The sequence below is a fragment of the Hylobates moloch genome, unplaced genomic scaffold (genome assembly GCF_009828535.3).
Source record: "Hylobates moloch isolate HMO894 unplaced genomic scaffold, HMol_V3 SCAFFOLD_5, whole genome shotgun sequence".
NCBI lineage: Eukaryota > Metazoa > Chordata > Mammalia > Primates > Hylobatidae > Hylobates > Hylobates moloch.
Genome location: NW_026652280.1, coordinates 155,548,646 through 155,574,636, shown reverse-complemented (window position 1 = coordinate 155,574,636; position 25,991 = coordinate 155,548,646). Strand labels below are relative to the sequence as shown.

The 25,991-nt window shown below is 39.1% G+C and overlaps 1 protein-coding gene across 2 annotated transcripts in view; it reads right to left on the bottom strand.

Annotated features, from left to right (window-relative positions):
- The window catches only part of ANKRD13C (ankyrin repeat domain 13C), an 83,078-nt gene that overhangs the window by 50,801 nt on the left and 6,286 nt on the right, over positions 1–25,991 (bottom strand). The window contains exons 2-3 of one of the 2 annotated variants that reach the window (XM_032155601.2): positions 17,875–17,916; positions 7,193–7,297 (exon numbers count right to left, since the gene is read on the bottom strand). In XM_032155601.2, the coding sequence (XP_032011492.1) occupies positions 7,193–7,297; positions 17,875–17,916 (147 nt within the window). The remainder of the gene's footprint in view (positions 1–7,192; positions 7,298–17,874; positions 17,917–25,991) is intronic. The other variant, XM_058439672.1, reaches the window with a different exon arrangement.

Here is a 25,991-nt window from a genome sequence, read left to right as displayed (position 1 = left end):
CAAACCTTCCTGTTCATTATAATTTAATATCAAAGTTATATTACCCAAATGTAGTACAATTCTTTTTAATAGTCATTGTTTTCCACTATAAGCTCAAGTACCTTAATAAATCTTATTCAATCTACCTTGCCTTCAGATTGAAATGGACCTCGGTTGGACGTAGAGAATGAAAAGAATTCAATTCCTAGATAGAAAGGGTCTTTCAATAAAAAGCAGAGACTACATATTTTTTTATCAGCCTGATTTTATTAACTAAATATAATTGTAACTGACTGAAGGCATTCAGTAAATAATGACCAAACATCATTAAAAAAGCTGAAGGCATTCAATAAATAACGACCAAACGTCATTAAAAAGGTAATGGCAACCACTGTATATAGCATAGTATGACAACATATGCAAAGAGATTCCCTTTTCTATATAAGGCTTCATATTGAAAAATACCATAAACTCAAACTTCCTATGGATGCACATTCAGAAAGCAATTACACAAAATTACCAATATCCTTTTTAGGGATCAGTATTTGTATTCCCATATTGTAAGAATTTTACTAATACTGATTAATAATGAAGATTAAAATTAGCTTTAGAGGATTTAGGTGATAAGAGAATTCATACAAAGACTCAAATGCAAAAGTCCATAAACCACAACTGATTTTACTTTCTCCTTCCTCCTTCTCCGACTGAAGTTTACAGTTTGACCTAAAGCTTTTGGAACTATGCCCTACTGCTCCAGGTATTACTTAAATCTGTTATCTTTTGTGCTCCTCTTCCTTCTAAGCTCCAATCTATTTCCTGCTTCCCACTTGGACAGTTCTACCTGATGTACTACAGTTGATTCAAACCCAACAAATCTAACACAAATTAAAGACCATACTGCTCTTGCTCCTATAGTCTATATATCAATTAATTAATGAAATCACCATTAATCCATAACAGAGACCTTAGAGTTACTCTGAATCATTCTATCATTACCCATATCTAAGAGATAATCCATTCTGTTAAATCAATCTTTTTTTTTTTTTTTTTTTGAGATGGAGTCTCGCTCTGTCGCCAGGCTAGAATGCAGTGGCGCAACCTTGGCTCACTGCAACCTCTGCCTCTTGGGTTCAAGCTATTCTCCTGCCTCAGCCACCAGAGTAGCTGGGACTACAGGCGCACACCACCATGCCCAGCTAATTTTTGTATTTTTAGTAGAAGCGGGGTTTCACCATGTTGGCCAGGATGGTCTCGATCTCTTGACATGGTGATCCACCCACCTCAGCCTCCCAAAGTTCTGGGATTACAGGCATGAGCCACCACGCCCGGCTAAATCTTTCTTTTAATTACTTTCTGATCTATCCCTTCCTTCTCTAAAAACACTATGTCTTTAAGTCAAGCTTACCTCATTTGTTCCAAAAATGTTTTTTTCTAAATATCTCTTGCCTCCCTGACTCCACTGTATTAATTAGAAAGTCTTTTCACTTATCTAATAATATCAATCCCTGCTTTGAAGTCTTCTGGGGTTTTCCAGAGACTGGAAATTGGGATTAAAATCTTGAATAGCACATAAAGCTGATATCAACCTGGTCCTTTTATCATTACAACTTCATTTCCCAACACTGGTCTTTGCCCCTTCATCCATCTTTGCCATGTATCATTAAGAAGCCAAACAGAGGGCCACGGTGGCTCACACCTGTAATCTCAGCACTTTGGGAGGCCGAGCCGGGTGGATCGCCTGAGGTTAGGAGTTCGAGACCAGCCTGGCCAAGATAGTGAAACCCGGTCTCTACTAAAAATACAAAAAATTAGCTGGGTGTGGTGGCGGGTGCCTGTAATCTCAGCTACTCGGGAGGCGGGGGCAGGAGAATTGCCTGAACCTGAGAGGCGGAGGCTGCAGAGAGCCAAGATCGCGCCATTGCACTCCAGCCTGAGCAACAAGAGGGAAAACTCCATCTCAAAACAAAAAAAAAAAAAAAGAAAGAAAGAAACCAAATACATATTGTTCCCTAGCATATGCCTTGTTTTTTTATATTTCCATGCTTTATACACATTCCATTCTCGCACAGTAGAATGCCTTTACCCACCTTTTTAACTCCTAAAATCCTTTGAAACAGCTTTAATAACCAAACACCTTGCTAAGAACCTGAATAACTTTTCCACTCATCTGTTTCCCCTGGGACTTTGTAAATACTTCAGAATGCCACAGAATATTCACTGGTCTCTCTCCCTAAAGTAGGATGACTTCTTCAACATCAAAGTTAATGGCACATCCTGACTATGTTTCTGACACATCTAGTAGATATTCAGAACACAAAGAGACAATTCTTGGCCTCATACACTCTGCCTAAAGGGAATGGGCAGACTTCTGACACAGTATATGAGCAGAGAAAACTTCCTTGTACTTGAGCTGAGATCTGAAGAATCTTAAGGAGCTGTGACAAAAAGAGGGGGATATATAAGTATGAGGAGTATGAGAAACCAAAAAGCCAGCAGAGCTGACACATAGAAAGCCAGATGGAAAGAACAAGATGAGGAAGGAGACAAAGAAGTGATACATACTATCATACTGGACCTTATAAACAAAGTTAGCAAATTGGTCTTTGTCCTCAGAACAGGAGGTTTTAAAGAATTTTACACAGAGAATAATATGACCAGAAGACGAAACTAAAATATAACAAAATATTAACAGTGGTCGTCTTTTTTTTTTTTCTTGAGACAGGGTCTCGGCTTTGTCCCAGGCTCCAGGCTGGAGTGCAGTGGCACAATGTCGGCTCACCACAGCCTCAGCCTCCCAGGCTCAAGTGGATCCTCCCATCTCAGCTCCCAAGTACCTGGGGCCACACGCACACATCACCATGCCTGGCTAATTTTTGTACTTTTTTGTAGAGACAGGTTTTTGCCATGCTGCTTAGGCTGGTCTTGAACTCCTGGGCCCAAGCGACCCACCTGTCTTGGCCTCCCAAAGTGCTGGGATTACAGGCATGCCCCACCACACCTGACCCAACAGTGGTTATCTTTGAGTGATATTATTTTCTTTTTTTCTCCTATAATTCCTAATTTTCTACGATGAATGTCATCATTTTCTTATAAGAAAAAACATTACAAAGTTTTGAAAACTCAGGAGAGTTGTGATAAATAAAAGTCCTACTATAATACTTAGTTTTTTCTTTTTTTTTTCAGACAGGGTCTCACTCTGTCACCCAGGCTGGAGTGCAGTGGCGTGATCTCAGCTCACTGCTACCTCCACTTCCCAGGGTCAAGCAATCCTCCCACCTCAGGCTCCCACGTAGCTAGGACTACAAGCACACACCACACCAGCTAATTTTTGTACTTTTTGTAGTGTTGGGATCCCCCTATGTTTCCCAGGCTCAAGCAATCTGCCTGCTTCGGCCTCCCAAAGTGCTGGGATTACTGGCATCTAATATAATACTTTTAAGAAAAATTTTGATTCTTGATACACAGTCTCGAATTTTCTTTGCAGTTTTCATTCATCTCTTCATTAATTCATTAAACAAATATTGTACCAGAGATAAAGGGGTGAATAAGACAACATATGCATGACTTGAAGTCTCACAAAGCTTATGTTATCAAGATACACAGAGTAGGGAACACATACTGAAAAATTAATTAGAAGTATGCAACATATTGCAAAGGAAAAGAGTAAACCACAATGAAAATGTACAACAAGAACTTAACCTACTCTAGAAGTTGAGGAAAGCCTTCTCTCAAAAAGAAATATAAAATTGAAGGCTAAATGAAGACTTCTAGTTCAATGTAAGATGGCAAACCAATACGAACTGCTGTCTCTCCCTCCACATTAACACTTTTGATGTGCCACGAAAATAAGACAAAGGCCGACAGAATTCCCAAAACTACCATAAGTATACCATGACATAAATCTGCACAAACCGTGAGCAACTTCTGGAGAGACAAAAGACAACTAGATCCCAGACTGCATAAAGAAACCAGAGCTGTCTAGATCAGAGAAAGCTAGGAACCATGGGTGAGGGATAAATTGTGGGAAAAAAAGGTTTTTTAGTTGTATCCATATCTCTATCTCATACTGGTCTGAGCTGATCACTGTTTACCAGGTAACCACTGTAAGGCAGAAAAGCAACATAATCTTGAAATTTTATTACTAATTAGTGAAATGATTCTAAACAGTCTCTGACAAGTAGTTTGCATTGTCTGTCTTGTGGTACAAGGATGTTAGCAAAATTATCAGAAATCAGAAAAAATGGACAAACAGGTCACAAAGTTTTTGCCAATAATTAATAATATTAGATTACCTCTGATTTTTCAAAAAACATAATTTTCTGAGCCCAGAAAATGTTAATGTAACACAAGTCAAAAAATCAAAAACTTAAATCACAGTGCTTAAGATAATTTCAAAGTACAGACATAGCCGGGCATGGTGGCTCACGCCTGTAATCCCAGCACTTTGGGAGGCCGAGGCAAGTAGATTACCTGAGGTCAGGAGTTCGAGACCAGCCTGGCCAACATGGTGAAACCCCATCTCTACTAAAAATACAAAAATTAGCTGGGCACTGTGGCAGGCACCTGTAGTCCCAGCTACTCAGGAGAATCGCTTGAACTCGCTCTCAAAAAAAATAAATAAATAAGTACAGACATATGTTTAATACCATTATACATTTATATTAATATTTCTAATAAACCGTAAGAGATATTCAATTAATTATCCTTTAAGTTAGCAGTTAAGTATTTGTTTCATGTGATGGAAAGTAATGAAAATAAAAGCACTGAGCAATTATGGTTATATAATTACATAATAATGGACAATGGGATATTATTTAGAATGGCTTAGATATCACTCTACATAAGAAAATCACTTTAAGAACAGACCTCAACCATCTGAGCCTCAATCTTTTACCTTTAAATTGATTGTTAAATATCCTTTAACTAATTTTCCAGGAAAATTTTGTTTACTGGCCTTCCCAATAATTATGAATTCTTAAACAGAAGAGACCAGGTCTTTTATTCTCTACATCTTAATACACACACGCTTTATAGTAAGGACTCAGTAAATACTGATTCTGAGTAAAAGAATCCTTGAGGCCACGCGCAGTGGCTCACACCTCTAACCCCAGCGTTTTGGGAGGCCGAGGCTGGTGGATCACCTGAGGTCAGGAGTTCAAAACCAGCCTGACCAACGTGCAGAAACCCCATCTATACTAAAACTACAAGATTAGCTGGGCGTGGGGATGCATGCCTGTAATTCCAGCTACTTGGGAGGCTGGGGCAGGAGAATCGCCTCAACCCAGCAGGCAGAGGTTGTGGGTGAGCCTAGATTGTGCCATTGCACTCCAGCCTGGGCAACAAGAGTGGAACTCCATCTTAAAAAGAAAAAGAATAATTGAAAGTCACAAAAGTCACACTAGACAGAAACCCAGAAGCCAATTTCATTTCCTCTCCACTCTGTTAATTAGTTAGAAAAATCAGAGGAAGTTTCTTCACACCAGTTGTTGCAACTCTTATTATCAGTTTCTTTTGGATTTGCACATTTTTTATCTTTTCCTTGAAATAATTCTAGGTTCAGCATTGTTTCTTGCTCTCATAAGGGTCTCCTGATATTTGTCCAGAAAGGACAAGTGTCAGTGTGTAACAAATAAAAAAAAATACACTCATTTTAGTTGTTAAAATATTACAATTTTATCTTAGTAAATCTTAGACCCAAATATAACTTCACCATTAAAAGTTGTTTATAGGCTGAGCACGGTGGCTCATGCCTGTAATCCTAGCACTTTGGGAGTCTGAGGCGGGCGGATCACGAGGTCAGGAGTTTAAGACCAGCCTGACCAACATGGTGAAACCCTGTCTCTGCTAAAAATACAAAAATTAGCCAGGCGTGGTGGCAGGCACCTGTGATCCCAGATACTTGGGAAGCTGAGGCAGGAGAACCCCTTGAACTCAGGAGGCAGAGGTTGCAGTAAGCCAAGATTGTGCCATTGCATTCCATCCAGCTTGGGTGACAGGGCGAGACTCCATCTCAAAAAAAAAAAAAAAATTTTGTTTATAAAGTTCAGAAAGTCCACAGAAATGTATGCGCGGTACAATATACAGCTAAATAATTTTTTTTTTTTTTTGAGACAGAGTCTTGCTCTTGTCACCCGTGCTGGAGTGCAATGGCGCAATCTCAGCTCACTGCAACCTCCGCCTCCTGGGCTCGGGCGATTCTCCTGCCTCAGCCTCCCGAGTAGCTGAGATTACAGGCGCCCACCACCATGCCCGGCAATTTTTTTGTATTTTTAGTAGAGACAGGGTTTCACCATGCTGGCCAGGCTGGTGGTGAACTCCTGACCTCAGGTGATCCGCCCACCTTGGCCTCCCAAAGTGCTGGGATTACAGGCGTGAGCCACTGCACCCAGCCTGCCAAATCTTAAGAAAGCGCCCAGAGGAGCCCAAAACGTAGCATCAAAATAAGACTGAATCTATGTAACATCCTAGGAGAGTTCCACATTATGCATTTCTTTAATAAAACTGCCAACTTTTTTATTTCTTTCCACAAAGTTAGATTTAATTGATCATTTTCAGCCTAAAACTATAAAGATAATATTATCAGCAAGATAATATTCCCATTCATCCAGATTAAGTTTTATAAAATTTTCCACTATTGAGATATACTTGACAAAAATAAGATCTGTATGTGAAGTTGAAAAAAATTATGGGTAGGAGGAGGGAGAGTGGAATAACTCAACATTCAGCATATTATCAAAAAGAATATGACATGTTTTGGAAATACTCTTTTAATGACTAAAAATAGAGACAGTCTTCTTCCTTGCTTCCAGCAAAATCTATACCTACCAACTAAAGCAGATAACTATTGTAACACTACGGTTATTTTTAGTTCCAATAATGGCCTAAATAATTAAGCAGTTGCCAAAAAGGACAGTTAGGTATCAATTTTTTTTTAAAGTCCTGTATTATGGATGAATTAAAAAAAAGTCAGAGAACATCAGTAAGGTAGAATGCTGCAAAAGAAAAAAAATTCATAATTTTAAACATGATTCTTCAGTTCTTTCTGTGTTCCACTCAATGTTCAAGTTCCTAAGTCATGAATAATTCACATGTAAGTTTACACATAATTGCAAAAGCTCATATTATGGCAAGTTACAATGAATGAAGAATATTTCAAATGCATCACTTCATATTTTTAGAAGATATATCAACAACACTAATTCATACTGCTTACTCATCTGTCTATCTCCATAGCTGATGGCTTCCGCCAGAGGGCTCCATCCCTGAGCATTTTTCACCTTGACTGGAGCATTGTGAGCCAAAAGTAAATGGGCACATTCTGCAATATAAAGTAGTAATAATATCAAACATCATGCAATTTTTAGAATCTCTAAATATAAATATATAAAAGTTTAATACATCAAATTAACATAAATAGATGAAATAAACACTGTACCATGTAGAATTACGTAATTTGAAAAATTTCTATGTATCTAACTAAATCAGGTAATTTCAGATCCCTAGATTTAAAAAGTATCCATTCTACTACCTAAAAATAAATTGGATCTCTCTGCAAAGAAGGTATCATGTTCCCTAATAATTATTCCCAAGAGTATTTTTTTAATATTTTCATACTCTAAAAGATAACCCAAGAACTTCAAGAGTGATTTACATGCAAATACCTGTCAGCTAGTAAGACCCAAAAGAGGATTTGTATGCCCACAATGTCAAATAGAAACTTCATTTTTTATTTCAGAAACAAAAGTGCTTTCAAAAAGAGTCAGTAATGTTTCCAATAAACACTTATTTTTCAAATTTTATAATTGCTATGGTTTGGAAAAATGTTCAGATAAAGGGCAAAACTCAGCTTATGATACAATGACAAATCTAGATAGTTTTTCAAATAATCAAAAGAAGTCTAATGTATAGACCTTTCTATAGGTTGAGAAAACTTTTTCTTTAATTAAAAATAAAAAGTTGGCCGGGCGTGGTGGCTCAAGCCTGTAATCCCAGCACTTTGGGAGGCCGAGGCGAGCAGATCACGAGGTCAGGAGATCGAGGCCATCCTGGCTAACACCGTGAAACCCCATCTCTACTAAAAAATACAAAAAATTAGCCAGGCATGGTGGTACATGCCTGTAGTCCCAGCTAATTGGGAGGCTGAGGCAGGAGAATCGCTTGAACCCTGGAGGCAGAGGTTGCAGTGAGCCAAGATTGCGTCACTGCATTCCAGCCTGGATGGCACAGCGAGACTTCATCTCGAAATAAAATAAAATAAAATTAAATTAAAATTAAAAAATAAAAAGTTTATTTAACAGGAAAAAAGTTAAAAAACTGAGGCCCACGCTGGGCGCAGTGGCTCATGCCTATAATCCCAACACTTTGGGAGGCTGAAGTGGGCCGATCACCTGAGGTCGGGAGTTCCAGACCAGCCTGACCAAGATGGAGAAACCCCATCTCTACTAAAAATACAAAATTGGCCGAGCATGGTGGCGCATGACTGTAACCCCAGCTACTGGGGAAGCTGAGGCAGGAGAATCGCTTGAACCCGGGAGGTGGAGGTTGCAGTGAGCTGAGATTGCGCCATTGCACTCCAGCCTGGGCAACAAGAGCCAAACTGCATCTCAAAAAAAAAAAAAAAAAGACAGCCATCCATCCATTCATTCGATCAATAATTCAGCAAATATTTACCAAATGTCTATTATATGCAATTTCTAAATACCAGGTACTAGATAAGGTATTGCTATCGAAGAGCATAATTCCTATGTTGGAATATAGCATGTAAATTAATAACTAGAAAAGAAAACTAATGCAAGATAATGATAAGTGCTTTAAAAGAAATAAGACTGTTAAGACAGTGTAATGTGGGTTGGCTAAGGTGGAGAGCAAATGGCACTATTTTATACTTTAGCACTATTCCTAGTGATAGAAGAAATAAATATACTAGCAGGGAACTTTATTACAATCATGTAAAATAAATACAGAAATTTCATAGCAGTGTTTCAATCCAGTAACACTATATAAGAATATATGTACACGAATGTTTATTTTAGTATTGTCTGTATGGCGATTATACTGGAAACGAAGTGAATGTACACAGTAGGGCAATAATAGACATGTTGCATCTACATTACAGTAATAATATACAGTCATTTTTTAAGACTGGAGTCATATCAAAAGTACAGAGAAGGCAGCTTGAATGGTTAGCCAAATTTAGGAAATTTAGCATCAAAAAGAATAATGGCTAACTAGTTATAACACACTGAAAAAAAAAACTGATAAGCCCATAACAACATCAAGAAATAAAAGGGAGGGCAATAAGTTCTTACTTACAGAATAATGCAATGCTACCTAATAAATGTAGAAGAAATGATAAAATTAGAAAATTTAACATAATACCCCATGTAATAACTGGTTTAGGCAAAGGTCTTTATTGAATGCTAAAGCCACTAGGTAAAAAGCTTTATGCTGGGAATAGGATATTCACATGGAACCAAGGTACTGTCCCAAGGATATTTACTAATAACAAACAGAAAAATGTTCCTTTACAATGGGTATATTTGAAGATTATCACTTAAACGATCTAACTTAGTGGCAATTAATTATGAAAAAACCTGATATTGTGTTTCCAATGTGATATATGTAAAGCTCCTAATATCACCTATGAAATATTCTATCCAGAAATGTTTAACCTGAATCTATAAAGCCTCTATAGCCGATTTTCAATTCACAGAAAAAACAAAGGATAAAGAACAGGTTAAGAAACACGGAGAGAAAATGATCAGGCAAATCTGAGAGAAAGGACATTCTACAAGTTAACTGGTCAAGACTTTTCAAAAAGTTGGGCACAAAGGTGGGGAAAAGGTGAGCAAATTGCTCTAGATTATAAGACATAACAACCAAATGCAATGAGTGACCCTCAACTGGGTCACGTTTCAGTATAAAAAAACCTATAAATGATATTCTGGGAACAACTGGAGAAATCTCAATATGCATTGGGTATGAGATGGTATTTTAACGATATCATTAATTTTCCTTGGTGTGATCATGATAATGTGGTTATTCATGAAGGAGAATATCTGTATTCTTAGAGGTGCATGCTGAAGTATTTGGGGGTAAAATGTCATGATATCTACATTTAGTTTTCAAATGGTATAACAAAAACAATATATAGAAATAAAGGCCAGGTGCAGTGGCTCATGCCTGTAATCCCAACACTTTGGGAGGCTGAGGGGGGCAGATCATCTGAGGTCAGGAGTTCGAGACAAACGTGGCCAACATGGTGAAACCTGTCTCTACTAAAATACAAAAAAATTAGCCAGGCATGTTGGAACTGGCCTGTAATCCCAACTACTACGGAGGCTGAGGCAGGAGAGCTGCTTGAACCCAGAAGGCGGAGGTTGCAGTGAGCCAAGACTGTGCCACTGAGCGAGACTCCGACTCAAAAACACAAACAAATAAGACAAATAATAACAAAAAAATTTATATATATAAAACATACAAAGATAAAATATGAAACAATGTTAATTATTGAGTCTGTGGAAAGCATTCGAGTGTTTGTTGTGATAATCTTTCAATTTTGGGGGTATATTTAAAATTTTTTATAATAAAATATTGAGGACAAAGGAATTAAATAAATCAAAAAAGGAATCAATTAGAGCCATCCCAACAGGCTTAAAGGAATTGTCACGGTGTACTGTTAAGTGATACAATTCATCTGCTCAACACAGAAGTATATAATGATTGCATGGTTTAAAAAGGAATGAGTAAGCCTAGGTGCAGTGGCTCACACCTATAATCCCAGGACTTTGGGAGGCCAAGGTGGGCAGATCACCTGAGGTCAGGAGTTCAAGACCAGCCTGGCCAACATGGTGAAACCCCATCTCTACTAAAAATACACAAAGTAGCCAGGTGTGGTGGCACACACCTGTAATCCCAGCTACTCGGAGGCTGAGTCAGGAGAATCATCTGAACCCCGGAGGCAGAGGTTGCAGTGTGCTGAGACAGCGCCATTACACTCCGGCCTGGGCAACAGAGAGAGACTCTGAGTCAATAAATAAATAAAGGAATGAGTAAAAAACTACATACATGAATGTGTATGTTCAGACACATGCACAAGTATTTCTATATAAAAATAAGCATAGAGAAATGTATGTAAGAATATCCAGCAGGTTTTAACATGCGTTACCATATTTATTGGGAAGGGGATTAGTAAGAAGAGGGCATGATAGCCAAGATAAAAAGAAAAATTTTTTTTTAAAGAATAAAAACAAACGGATCCATCTCCCAAAAAAACGTTGGGTTTTGTAAATGTGTTTGTATGTATACATGCATAGGGGAAGGTAAACATGTAAGATATCTACAAATTTCTATAGCTATTTCATGGTAGACTTTTGAAAGAAAGGAAAAATATGGCAAATTACCATCTGTAGGGATTCTACTTACATGAAAACAAACAGTCTCTGTGTTGTAAGTAAAGAGTACAATATGAAAGGATATCCATGAGGCTTTAATGTTAACTACATCAAGAAAAAAAAAAGTAGAGAGATGATGCTTTTATATATCTATGTATTGTATGATTTCACCTGTTTCAACATGCATGTATTAGTAACCAAAAAAATTGTTAAAGAAAAAAATGGGCCAGGAGCAGTGGCTCACACTTGTTATCCCAGCACTTTGGGAAGCTGAGGCAGGTGGATCACGAGTTCGAGACCAGCCTGGCCAACATAGTGAAACCCCGTCTCTACTAAAAATACAAAAATTAGCTGGGCATGGTGGCGCATGCCTGTAGTCTCAGCTACTCATGAGGCTGAGGCAGGAGAATCACTTGAAACCAGGGAGCAGAGGTTGCAGTGAGCCAAGATCGCACCACTGCACTCCAGCCTGGGTGGCAGGGCGATATTCCGTCTCAAAAAAAAAAACAACTAGATCAATCGAATGTCTTCTCTCAGTAATGTTAACAACGCATAATACTAAAAGAAGGTAGTTAACAACTAGGCATTAAGGCTTAAAGAATGCATAAATGTGCCAGGAAGAACTCAAGGAAAGGACTGTGAAAAATGCAAATTATGAGGAATAGAAATCACACATTTAGGCCGGGAACAGTGGCTCATGCCTATAATCCCAGCACTTTGGGAGGCCAAGGTGGGCGGATCACCTGAGGTATGGGGTTTGAGACCTGTCTGGCCAACATGGCAAAACCCTGTCTCTACTAAAAATAAAAACCGTAGCTGGACGTGGTGGCATGCACCTATAATCCCGGCTACTCAGGAGGCTGAGGCAGGAGAATTGCTTGAACCTGGGAGGCGGAGGTTGCAGTGAGCGGAGATCATGCCACTGCACTCCAGGCTGGGTGACAGAGTGAGCCTCTGTCTCAAAAAAACAAACAAACAAAAAAAAAAAAAAAAAAGAAAAGAAATCACACATTAATAAGTAAGAACGGCCGGACGCGGTGGCTCACGCTTGTAATCCCAGCACTTTGGGAGGCCGAGGCGGGCGGATCACGAGGTCAGGAGATCGAGACCACAGTGAAACCCCGTCTCTACTAAAAATACAAAAAATTAGCCGGGCGTGGTGGCGGGTGCCTGTAGTCCCAGCTACTCGGAGAGGCTGAGGCAGGAGAATGGCGTGAACCCGGGAGGCAGAGCTTGCAGTGAGCCGAGATTGCGCCACTGCACTCCAGCCTGGGCGACAGAGCGAGACTCCGTCTCCAAAAAAAAAAAAATAAAAAAAAATAAGAACTACAAAGATGATCAAATATAGAGAGAACCAGTGAGAAAAATAGGACAGTTGGAAACAACAGAATATCTACAGTTATTAAAGTTAGAAACCATATTAATTCTAAAGTTACTTTAGGAAAAAATTAAAAATTGCAGATCCAAAAAAGACTGAAAATGAATTAAAAGTTGCAGCAACTGGTTTGAAAAATCTTTCTCTCATATTTTCAACCAAAAGGATAATAATTAAAGATTAGTTTTTCTATATCATCTCGTAAAACTTCCTGAAACCTTCCTTAATTAAGTATAATATTCTTCATCTCCATCCAAATCCACAGTTCAATAATCTCCCACATGACATCACTAATATTAGTCAATGGACTCAGAAATTCAGAAAAAAATCAGTCTTCTGTGGTGAAAAACTAACGTTATTCAGTAGGTTAAGATGAGTGAGATAAGGAAAGCATGTAGAAGTATAGAAGATTCCCTTTACCTCAATCAAAATATTATGTGAAGGCCCTGGGAAATTTTGCTGTGTTTACAGACAAGTACAGAAACAGAACGTGCCCTTCAACAATGAAATCACTAAAGGTACAGTGTATCTTAAAAGAAGATAAAAGAGAATAGGCTATCTAGGCTGAACAATGATATAATGTAAAAGCAACGTATAGAACACTAAGTAGGCCATGCACAGTGGATCTGTAATCTCAGCACTTTGGGGGCTGAGGTGGGTAAATCACCTGAGGTCAGGAGTTTGAGACCAGCCTGGCCAACATGGTGAAACCCTGTCTCTACTAACAATACAAAAAATAGCCTGTAATCCCAGCTAGTACTAGGGAGGCTGAGGTGGGAGAATCGCTTGAACTCAGGAGACAGAGGTTGCAGCCGAGATCATCCCACTGCACTCCAGCCTGGGCAACAGAGCGAGACTCCGACTCAAAAAAAAAAAAAAAAAAAAGAACACTAAGTATAAAGTAGATGTTTTATTTTCCACTACATATTCCAATCTCAGTCTTGTGCAACCAAATATAAAAAATATCAACAGACTTTCAAATTTGTTTATTTTAAAAAGAGAATTATACAGACACATACATAAAGATCATAAGAAAAAAAGCAAAAAAAGGGTGCACAACTGGAAAAATGTTAATGGATCAGTATGTAATCGGTTGTGTCTACTCCATTCGAAAAGGATTCAGAAACAACAAATACCAACATTATTTGCAGATCCTGAATCATCTAACCAAGTGTTTCCCAAAATACATCCCACAGAACTCTGATCTGTCAAGATACTTATAAAAAAGAGCAAACATCAAATAACTGTGGGGAACTCTGACCACTATGTCCAACACATGCCCCAACTTGAAACATTACAATGCATATTAGCATATCAAATTTCTAACAAGTTCCACAACGAAGAAAAGTTTTTAACTTTTATTTACCTAATATTTTTCAAATTGATTTGCTCTGGAAACTCTATTTTCTTCTAAATACCTTTCAATATCCCATAAAACTAATGTGGCTTTTCTCCTGTACTTCAATGGATACAAAGAAACTAATGTTTTATGAAATATATTTTAATTTGTTGTTGTTGTTGAAACGGAGTCTCGCTCTGTTATCTAGGCTGCAGTGCTGTGGTATGATCTCGGCTCACTGCAACCTCTGCCTCCTGGGTTCAAGTGATTCTCCTTTCTCAGCCTCCCAAATAGCTGGGATTACAGGCATGTGCCACCATACCCAGCTAATTTTTGTATTTTTAGTAGAGATGGGGTCTTGCCATGGTGCCCAGGCTGGTCTCAAACTCCTGGCCTTAAGTGATCTGCCCGCCTCGGCCTCCCAAAGTGCTAGGATTACAGACGTGAGCCACCACGCCTGGCTGAAATACATTTTAAAACAGGCTGATATAAACCTATGATGAAGCATAATAGCACATCTATCTAAAATTAGAATACCCTCTGTGAGAATATATTTGAGTGGAAAAATAAAATAAAATTAGAACCCTAAAACAGAGATGGCAGATAGGCTTCATTTCACATTCAAATCCATATTAACTACTAAACTGCTAAATTAGGAAGGATTCCAGAATAGCAATCAGATTCGGCAAGTTGCATGTTGGCCAACTTTGATCTAGACCATATCCTTTCTGAATGGTTCTCAGAGAAAAAGAGGGCAAATCTAGACCATATCCTTTCTGAATGGTTCTTAGTGAAAAAGAGGGCAAAGCAATACACCATGAAAACAGATTTCAGAGCCAGGCACTCCCAAGTTGAAATTAAAACTTGGCTACTTTACTCTGGGCAAGTTTTGGGGCTAATGTTTTTCTTCCATAAAATGGCAATAATAATAGCACTTCACTCACATGGTTGTTGTAAGAGTTAAATGAGTAAATACGTGTAAAGTACTAGGAAAAGCATCTGGCATATTGTAAATAATAAATTCTAGTTATTTTCTAAAGTTCCAATCCAATGTTCTCTGAAAAAAAAAAAGCGTAAGTTTTTATTGATCAAATTCAGCTGACTATATCTGACATATTTTCACCAAGGTTGCTAGAGATGTCAATCATGGCCTGCCCTATCCACATTCCTGCTAAAGTACACATACCTCCTCTGTATTCCGGATTCCCTCTCCCACCCCCAAATCTCACCCAAGTCAGTCTAGCTAAAGCTCATTTCACAGAAGCAAATACCTATCTTAAAGACAGATAATTCATAAGTCTGCCATCACCCATCACTTGTGGCTTGGCTAGAGATAAACTGGACCAATCAAACTTTTTGCTCAGAAATTTGGGAACCTAAGAAACCCATCTAGCCAGAAAGTCATTAAAACTTAGGATCCTAAAAGAATTATTTTAGGTCTGTTCAATTTCAGTAAACAGAAAAAGTCAATCACGAAAAAAGAGAATACCGCGGATATAAAGAACAGCAGACAAACCATAAGAGATTGAAAGATGAGAAGGAAATAGGAGAATGACTGATGCCTCCAAACATCTTGGTTCCCACTCTTCCTGAGACCTGGCTGGTCCCTACTTCTTGAGTTTCTCTAACATGTAGCCTTTTAATGAATACTTCTTTAATTAGAAGTTACTCTAGTTAATCTTCCTTGTTAAGAAGAAAAAAAAAAGCCATAACTGTAACATTGAAGATACAGATATGAATCACCAATTATATAGAATTAAAATAAAAATTAAGGTCAGGCACAGTGACTCACATCTGTAATCCCAGTGTTCTCGGTGGCCCAGGAGGGAGGATTGCTTGAGGCCAGGAGTTTGAGAATAGCCTGGGCAACATAGCGAGACCTCATTTCTAAAAATAAATTTAAAAGTTAGGTATGGTGGCATGCGCCTCTAGTCCTTGCTACTTGGGAGGCTGGAGACGAGAGGATCACTTGAGCCCAGGAGTTTGAAGCCGCAGTGAGCTAGGATCGCACCACGATACCCCAGTCTGGGCAACAGAGCAAGACCCTGTCTCTAAAATAAAAATTATATTATCCTGTGGATCACATGCTTCATTTAAACATTTTAACTTAAAAATCAAACTAGCAAAACAACTTTGTTTTTCAACAAAACAAGTTCAAGCCAGGGCAACACAGTGAGAAGCTGTCTCTACATAAAATGAAAAAATTAGCTAGGCATGGTGGCATGTGCCTACAGTCCCAGCCATCCTGAAGGCTGAGACAGGAGGATCACTTGAGCTCAGGAGTTCTCAAGACTGCAGTGACCCATGATTGCATCATTGCACTCCAGCCTGGGGAACAGAGCGAGACCATGCTTCAAAAATAAAATAAAGGCCAGGCACGGGGGCTCATGCCTGTAATCCCAGCACTTTGTGAGGCCAAGGTGGGCAGATCACCTGAGGTTGGGAGTTCGAGACCAGCCTGACCAACATGGAAAAATCCCATCTCTACTAAAAATACAAAATTAGCCCTATAATCCCAGCTACTCCAGAGAGTGAGGCAAGAGAATCGCTTGAACCCGGGAGGCAGAGATTGTGGTGAGCCAAGATTGCACCACTGCACTCCAGCCTAGGCAGTAAGAATGAAATTCTGTCTCAAAATAAATAAATAAATAAAATAAAATAAAAACAAGTTCTAGCAATATCCCTAAGCCCATACATTCAGATCAAACATTTACACTGACAGATACATTATACCATATAACAACAACAGATGCTCATAATGATACTTCTAGATCATTGAAAAAAAATCTTAATAGAAGTTCATTAGCCTGTCTAAAAATACACAATTATATTTCTTTAAAAAATCGTATCAGCTGGACACGGTGGCTCACACCTGTAATCCCAGCACTTTGGGAGGCTGAGGCAGGCAGATCATGAGGTCAGGAGATCGAGACCAGCCTGGCCAACATGGTGAAGCCCTGTCTCTACTAAAAACACAAAAAATTAGCCAGGCATGGTGGCACGCGCCTGTAGTCCCAGCTACTCACCAGACTGAGGCAGGAGAATTGCTTAAACCTGGGAGGCAGAGGTTGCAGTGAGCCAAGACTGCACCACTGTACTCCAGCCTGGGCAATAGAGCGAGACTCTGCCTCAAAAAAAAAAAAAAAAAAAACTTTTTTCCAAACATATTTAAAATATAAAAATCTAGTACTCAAAGGATTGCTATTCAGCTATCTAAAATCCTCACTTTCCAGAATAACCAGGGATCTAAATAACTAAAGTTTTACTGCACTTAGGAATAACCTATAAAAGTAGGTATCTTTTAAATCACCTGCCTATAAAGTTTTTTAATTAAATAATGAATACTTTAATAAATACTTAATAAACAAGTATTAAGTTTTTGCAATTATCTACTATACAAAGGGCTCAACTTGTGACTTTATATATATATAATATCATATATTAAAAATCATATACAACTCTAATATGAAAAGTATAATAATTAATAAATCTTAATATTTGGAAATGTCTTCTAAAATTATAAATTTCTGTTTGATAAAACAACCTAGTAAGGGGAAAAAAACATAGTTTCAAAAGACATAAAAGTTAGTAGAGGATTTCCACCAACACTTTTTAAAAAGGGCTATGGAAAACAAGAAAATATTTACTAATTTCAATATACTAAATTCTAAGTTCAATTAACAAATAAAACGAGTTTTTAAAAACTCAAAAGACAAAATTGATCTTAAAAATTTTAAACTGACTATACATAAATGAAGTTAAACATAAAAAAGAAAATATTTACTAACCTTTATTTCCTAACATCACAGCAAGGTGTAAAGGAGTATTTCCTAAAAAAAATAAAATAAATAAATTAGAAGGTGTAAAAACATAAGAACATTTACTTAAAAGTGGTTTCAGCTCCTTCAGAAATTTCAGTGGCAGATTTTAAGCAAAAATACTGTGACTGCAAAATAATATTGCTTATATAGCAAATTTAAAGTCAGAAGATACCATGATTTCTGAGTACAATGTACTCTCCAACCCCTCCAAAAAAAGGATATCCATTTTGAGATTTATTTTTCAAACAGATTTCATAGATTCCTTTTGCTGCTAATTTCTCTTTCACATTATTCTTTGTTCATTTAGCAAACAATTTAAATATCTAGTCATCCTTGGGGACAAAAATCAGTAAGACTGAATCCCAGTCTTCAAGTTGTTCAGAAAGTCTTCTGTTAGAGACAAATATGAAAATAAATAATAATAATTATTTACTAAATAGAAGGGAGTATAGCCTGACCGTGGAACATAGGGCAGCGCTCATAACTTTGCAGAGAGTTCAATATTGAAGAATGGACCACACTGAAATGAGCCGTAAAGAATCTGTTAGAAATCTGTAGGCGAACAAAAGCAACACTGCCTAGCATTCCAGATTTTTTTTTAAATTATCCAAATCACCACTCAAGTGCAGAAACAATTTATATTTGGGAAACAAACAAACAAAAAGTTATTATTAGTGGGGGTGAAGAAGTTATAGAAAACAGTAAAGAATGATATTGGAATGATGAGCAAAAGACAAAGACTTGAAAGTTGTGCTATGAAGTTTGGACTACATCCTATATTTGATGTTATAGAATGACTAATTTAATTTCAAAATGATACCCTAAGCCATACTTATGATCTAAATATTAAACAGTAATATTTGAAATTAAAAAGTCAGTAAATAAAATTTGCTAAATTTCACAATTAGCAATTTTACAAAAGTCATCACATTAACAATTATGACCAAAATAATAAGCAAAACATTATCAAGGGATCACATGCAGGACATAAGAGATGTGCATGTGATAAATTGCACTCTCAGCTTGACAAGACATCGGCCATGATTCAAACACACACACACACACACACACACACACACACACACACACAGACTTTTGCTCACTAAAGGCAGAATGGAATGGGAATTGTTGGCAAAGTCAGCAAAATACTATCTTGAGCAAAATTTAGAAAACAGCACAAATAAATTCACTACGCTAAAGTCATCTCCATGGCCGGGCACGGTGGCTCACGCCTGTAATCCCAGCACTTTGGGAAAGTGGCGGGCGGATCACCTGAGGTCAGGAGTTCAAGACCAGCCTGGCCAACATGGTGAAACCCCATCTCTACTAAAAATACAAAAATTAACCAGGCATGGTGGCACCCGCCTGTAATCCCAGCTACTCGGGAGGCCGAGGCAGGAGAATTGCTTGAACCACGGGAGACAGACGTTGCAGTGAGCCAAGGTCACTCCATTGCACTGCAGCCTGGGCGACAAGAGTGAAACTCTGTCTCAAAATAACATAACATAACATAACATAACATAACATAACATAACATAACATAACGTCATCTCTGTAAGTAATTTTACCAAAAACAAAACCCTGGATTACAGAAAATCTCTTGATCTTAACTAGGGACAAAAAAATAAGATGGATTTGGAGATATAAGTGACATTATGTTTTTCAGAAATAAGAACTGGAGGTACAAATTTCCATTGGTACTTAGTACTTTAATATGAAAATATGCAATGAAGAAAAGCATCTTTCAGCCGGGCGTGGTGGCTCACGCCTGTAATCCCAACACTTCGGGAGGCGGATCACCCGAGGTCGGGAGTTCAAGACCAGCCTGACCAACAAAAGCATCTTTCAGCCAGGCGTGGTGGCTCACGCCTGTAATCCCAACACTTCGGGAGGCAGATCACCCGAGGTCGGGAGTTCAAGACCAGCCTGACCAACATGGAGAAACCCCTTCTCTACTAAAAATACAAAAGTAGCCAGGGGTGGTGGCGCATGCCTGTAATCCCAGCTACTCAGGAGGCTGAGGCAGGAGAATCGCTTGAACCTGGGAGGCGGAGGTTGTGGTGAACCGAGATGGCGCCGTTGCACTCCAGCCTAGCCAACAAGATCAAAACTCCATCTCACAAAAAAAAAGAAAAGCATCTTTCATTATAGGCAGTTTTATATATGAATTTAGTAAAATTGATTTCTCTCTCCTTCCACGTAGAAATTGCATACCTATCTCATGAAGACATTAAAGAAACCACCCCTCCCCTCACAAACAACTCTATGTCTGCAATTTTTCAATTTTATCCAAAGGACTTATAAAGTTAGAGACACTCAAGTGAATTTTCCGCATTAGGAACTCTCAGTAAAGCACAGTTTTCCTCCTACTACTAACTAATATGTTCAGTTCAAATAAAATGAAAATGTTTAAGAACAATTTTTTTTTTTTTTTTTTTTTTTTTTGTGAGACAGAGTCTCCTTCTGTTGTCCAGGCTGGAGTGCAGAGGCCGATCTGGGCTCACTGCAACCTCCGCTCCCGGGTTCAGGTGGTTCTCCTGCTTCAGCCTCCCGAGTAGCTGGGATTACAGGCGAGTGGCACTACGCCCGGCTACTTTTTATATTTTTAGTAGAGATGGGGTTTCATCGTGCTGGCCAGGCTGATCTCAAACTCCTGACCTCAGGTGACCCTCCCGCCTCGGCCTCCCAAAGTGCTGGGATTACAGGCATGAGCCATCACGACCGGCCCTTAAGAACAATTTTAAACACAGTTATACACTGATAGATTAGGAGCCGTCTGTGGGTCAGATTCATAAACTATTCAGTGCCTCCAGTCTTCAGCATAATACAAGGTTAAAAAAATCAACATCAGCAAGTAACAATTTCCAATTTGATTGGTCTAGAATAAGGTCCTCTTCCTTCTTTTCAAAATATTGAACTAAATTTCCTAAGTTTGCATTCACGTTCGATGATAATTTACCAAGACCTAAAAGTAGTCCTAAAAACCAAACAGCCACCATACTTTGGAAAGCTGAAGTGAACATCTCACTTGAGGCCAGGAGTTCAGAATAGCCTGGCCAACACGGCAAAACCCCGTCTCTACTAAAAATAGCCGGGTGCGGTAGCGCACACCTGTAATCTAGCTGCTAGGGAAGCTGAAGTAGAAGAATCGCTTGAGTCCGGGTGGCAGAAGTATCCTGAAAGATAGAGAAGTGAAGAAAGGGAACTATTGCTACCTCTTCCACTATTGAGACAAAAAGGGATATTCAGGAATTTATACATTTGATTGTAAACGTCTCCTCTTTTTTATTCCCCCCTCCACCGAGTTGGAGTCTCGCTCTGTCACCTAGGCTGGAGTGCAACGGGCGATCTCGGCTCACTGCAACCTCTGCCTCCTGGGTTCAAGCAATTCTCCTGCCTCAGCCTCCTCAGTAGCTGGGATTACAGGCATGTGCCACCACGCCCGGCTAAATTTTTTATTTTTAGTAGAGATGGAGCGCCATTGCACTCCAGCCTGAGCAAGAAGAGCGATACTCCGTCTCAAAAAAAAAGACTGCAATGTGAAATCTAAAATCGTATAAATAAGTTTTTTGTACTGTGTTACAATGAAATATATTGGTCTGTCTTGTGCTTTGAATGGATCTTGTACTGATGCATGATTCTGTAACACCATGCATTGATCATTTGAAAAACACCGGTTGACTAGGTTATGGAAATCTTCAAATGTTTTCATATTTCACTGTATAATAGCAAAAAAACCGTATCTGGCAGTATCACCTCCAATCTGACTAGAACAGTCTTTTATGTACTGGGAACCCATCAAGCTTACCATGGTAGAGATAAGTTCTTCAAATTTCTACTTTTCATTTGAAAGCTTCAATTTTTTCATTCACAACAAATAACTGTCACTTGTTTTCCTTCAAGTCATAGGTTTACTTCATTATTTTCCAAAAAATATTTGCCATATATTCAAACTGTGATTAACTATAGTTTGTCTGCAAACTTCTTTAAAGTAAAAATGGTGTTCCATGAAAAAGGTGGCTAGCTCAGCTTACACTCAAATACCCCTCAAATTTTTTTCTAATACTTTTTTTTCTATTTTTCTTTTCTTTCTTTTTAATAGAGACGGGGTCTCACTATGTTGACCAGGCTGGTCTCGAACTCCTGACCTCAGATGATCCTCCCATCTCGTCCTCCCAAAGTGCTGGGATTACAGGTGTGAGCCACTGTGCCTGGCTTCCCCACTCAGTTTAACAATGTTTTCCCTTATTTACCCAGTCAGTATGCAGCAGAGGAGCAAAAGGCACAATCCCAATTATGTCACAAATACCAAAAAAGCATGTACTCAAGATTAGGATGTAATAAAATTCATAATTTTTACAGTTTCATCAAAAACATTAAGTAAAATTGGCTTGTTTTAATTTTTAAAAATTAAAAATTAATTTGTGTGGCAGTGAACAATACAATGACTACCAGTCCAGTTTGGTACTTTGACTTGCACTAGGATGTCAACAATTTTACTCACCAATGCTTCTGAACCACCAATGAAAATGTCTGCAGTGTGGCCGGGCGCGGTGGCTCATGCTTGTAATCCCAGCACTTTGGGAGGCCGAGGCGGGCAGATCACAAGGTCAGGAGATCGAGACCACGGTGAAACCCCGGCTCTACTTAAAATACAAAAAATTAGCCGGGCGTGGTGGCGGGCGCCTGTAGTCCCAGCTACTCGGAGAGGCTGAGGCAGGAGAATGGAGTGAACCCGGGAGGCGGAGCTTGCAGTGAGCCGAGATCGCACCACTGCACTCCAGCCTGGGTGACAGAGCGAGACTCCGTCTCAAAAAAATAATAATAATAAAAAAATAAATAAATAAAAAAGAAAATGTCTGCAGTGAAAAAGGCAAGCAATGGCTAGATATTATAAAAATAGTTTTGACTCTGTGCACCCCCTAACTATAGAACAAAGCAGGAAATTACAAGTACTAGTACAGAGCTCCAAGTTCTACAGACTCCTTCAAGTCTCACCCAAGCAAGCAGTAAAAGGGGATAATGTCTGCATTTTCTCTCAAAAATGCTAATATACTACTAAAATATACACACCGTATCATCTGACATCAAATCCAGCATCAACTTCTACCAGCTCTATCTTCTTATCACCCTCACAGCTTCCCCCAAGACCCTTGCCTCACCCCGGAAATGGACCTTTAAAAACAAATTGTCGGCCGACGGTGGCCCTGTAACCACACTTTGGGAGGCCGAGGCTTACTTTGTTCCAGCCACTTCAACCTTCTTTCTTTCCTTGAATGTGGTACCTTTGCTTTTGCTATTTTCTCCTTGAAACTCTGTTCTGCCAGATATCTGCTCCCCAATTTTCTTTAGGTAACTGCTTACATTTCTTATTCCCTGGTATCTTTCCTGACTCTGACCTCAAGGAAATAATTACTACTTTTCCTTCCCCATACTCTCAGCACTCTTTATCCTCACTCTGCTTAATTTTACTCTCTAATACTTATCATTATCAGTCATATCATATATTTATTAGTCTGTTTGTTGTCTGTCTCTCCCATTAGAATGTAAGCTCCATGAGGATACTTTGTCAGTTTTGTTCACTGCTGTAACCTCAGTACATAAAACACTGTCCATCACATATTATTAGAAGCTTAGTATCTGCTGAATGAATGAAACAAAAGAAAAAAGAAACTATAAAGAACCAGAAGAGCATTGTCAAAATCTGATTTTACTCTCCAAAAAGCATTTCATACTAGGACAATGCAGGTTTCCATCTAATTCTGTATGAAAACCAAACAAAAGCTATATATGCATAAGAGGATATGTAACACAGCACAAGTTTTTACAGAACTCACTACAGTGCTAAGAAAGGGCACGCATTAACTGCCTGATAAGATATTTGCAGCCAAGAATCCAACTTCACAGCCGGGAGTGGTGGCTCACGCCTGTAATTCCAGCACTTTCGGAGGCCAAGGCCGGCAGATCACCTGAGGTCAGGAGTTCGAGACCGGCCTGACCAACATGGGGAAACCCCGTCTCTACTAAAAATACAAAATTAGCCGGGCATGGTGGTGCATGCCTGTAATCTCAGCTACTCGGGAGGCTGAGGCAGGAGAATTGCTTGAACCTGGCAGGCGGAGGTCTTGGTGAGCCGAGATTGCGCCATTGTACTCCAGCCTGGGCAACAAGAGCAAAACTTAGTCTCGAAAAAAAAAAAAAAAACAACCTCAATTGAAGTCCTACCTAAACCTCAAAAAGCAAGAGTAGCTTCTGAAGGATGGTACTTAATACCAATATATGATACCAGTATGAAAGCCACATACAGATATTAACTGGTATTATACGAACCTTCAGAGTTAAAATATTTCAGTCCATTTTCCCATTTGAGACTGCCTCCAAGAGGCAGATATTATTGTATCTGCTTATTTCAGAGGCTAAATAATATCATTAAAACCAGTTCATGGCTGGGCGCAGTGGCTCACACCTGTAATCCCAGCACTTTGGGAGGCCAAGGCGGGCAGATCACGAGGTCAGGAGATGGAGACCATCCTGGCCAACACGGTGAAACCCCGTCTCTACTAAAAATACAAAAAAATTAGCCGGGCGTGGCGGCAGGCCCCTGTAGTCCCAGTTGCCCAGGAGGCTGAAGCAGGAGAATGGCGTGAACCCGGGAGGCGGAGCTTGCAGTGAGCCGAGATCGTGCCACTGCACTCCAGCCTGGGTGACAGAGCGAGGCTCCGTCTCAAAAAAAAAAAGACAGTTCATAGAGAAGCATGGTCTCAAACTCAGATCTGACTCTGATCAATACAGAAAAGGCAAAAGACATTTTCCCTTTTTCCTATCCCTATTTTACACACTTCAGTGTTGCTCTAAAACTGATCACCCAGCTCTCCCTCAAGAAAATAAATGGTATAGAAACAGAACCATACTGTTTGTCTGCCTGGCCCCCATCCAATTCTCTAGGAACTGCACTCATTTTCTGGAACCCAAGCATTCTGATAATTACATTGTACTCTGAATTAAAGTAGATTCCTATGACTTAAGAATGGCATTAACTTGGGGCAGCTATCCTACCGAAAACTCAATTCTCCAATGAGTCCTCTAGAATTCTCCTACATCACTCAGGATGTCCAGGACCCAACGTCACCAAAAATCACCCATTTCTGCTACCTTTTTTGCCAAAGCTAATAATTTCTATTCCTATTGCAGCCCAGTGCAGAAAAGGGGAGAAGAGGATCCTCCCTCCCTTTTAAGACATAGCTCTGCAGATGTGTTCTTATCACAACATTTGTAAGCAGTGGGTGAAGTTCTACAGTACTAATGGTGACACCATCAGGAAACACAGCCACTTAACCCAAGGACAGTCCTACTCTGTTGGAGATGCACAGGGGGGAAGAAAGACAAGAAAGAAGGAAGATGACATTCATCTAATAATGATCAACTAAATCAACCCTCATCAATGGAGTAACATTTCACCATCAAATCACCCCCACACCCAGGTAAGGTGTATAACACACTTTAATGTGTTATAAACTTGAGCCTCTAGACACCACTTTCTTCCTAAAGGAAACTGAGGTCTGTCCTACAGAAACAAAGTTTAAAAAAAAACCTACAAAACATAAAGCAAACAAACAAACATAAAACTACTAATGTTCTTTCAAACACAAGCCATCATTTTAACCCTCTCCTCGTTAAAATTGTTCACCAGTAGCTTAAATTTTTTTTTCCATGCAGAGATTAGCTTTATAGTCACCTCTTCTAAAAGAGATCTATTATGTATTATTCTTTTGTATCACCCATCATGAAGGTTTTAGTGACTAAAAGTAGAGAAAAAAATATCAAAAGGAAGATACGAGATTTATACAGAATAAACCAAAATAAACATACCGTATGGCCATCAAATAGATTATCCTATCTTCTCAATCCTCAAATGCACATTTTTTTTTTTTTGAGACGGAGTTTAGCTCTTGTTGCCCAAGCTGGAATGCAATGGTGCAATCTCAGCTCACCCCAACCTCCACCTCCCGGGTTCAAGCGATTCTCCTGCCTCAGCCTCCCGAGTAGCTAGGATTACAGGTGCGTGCCACCATGCCTGGCTAATG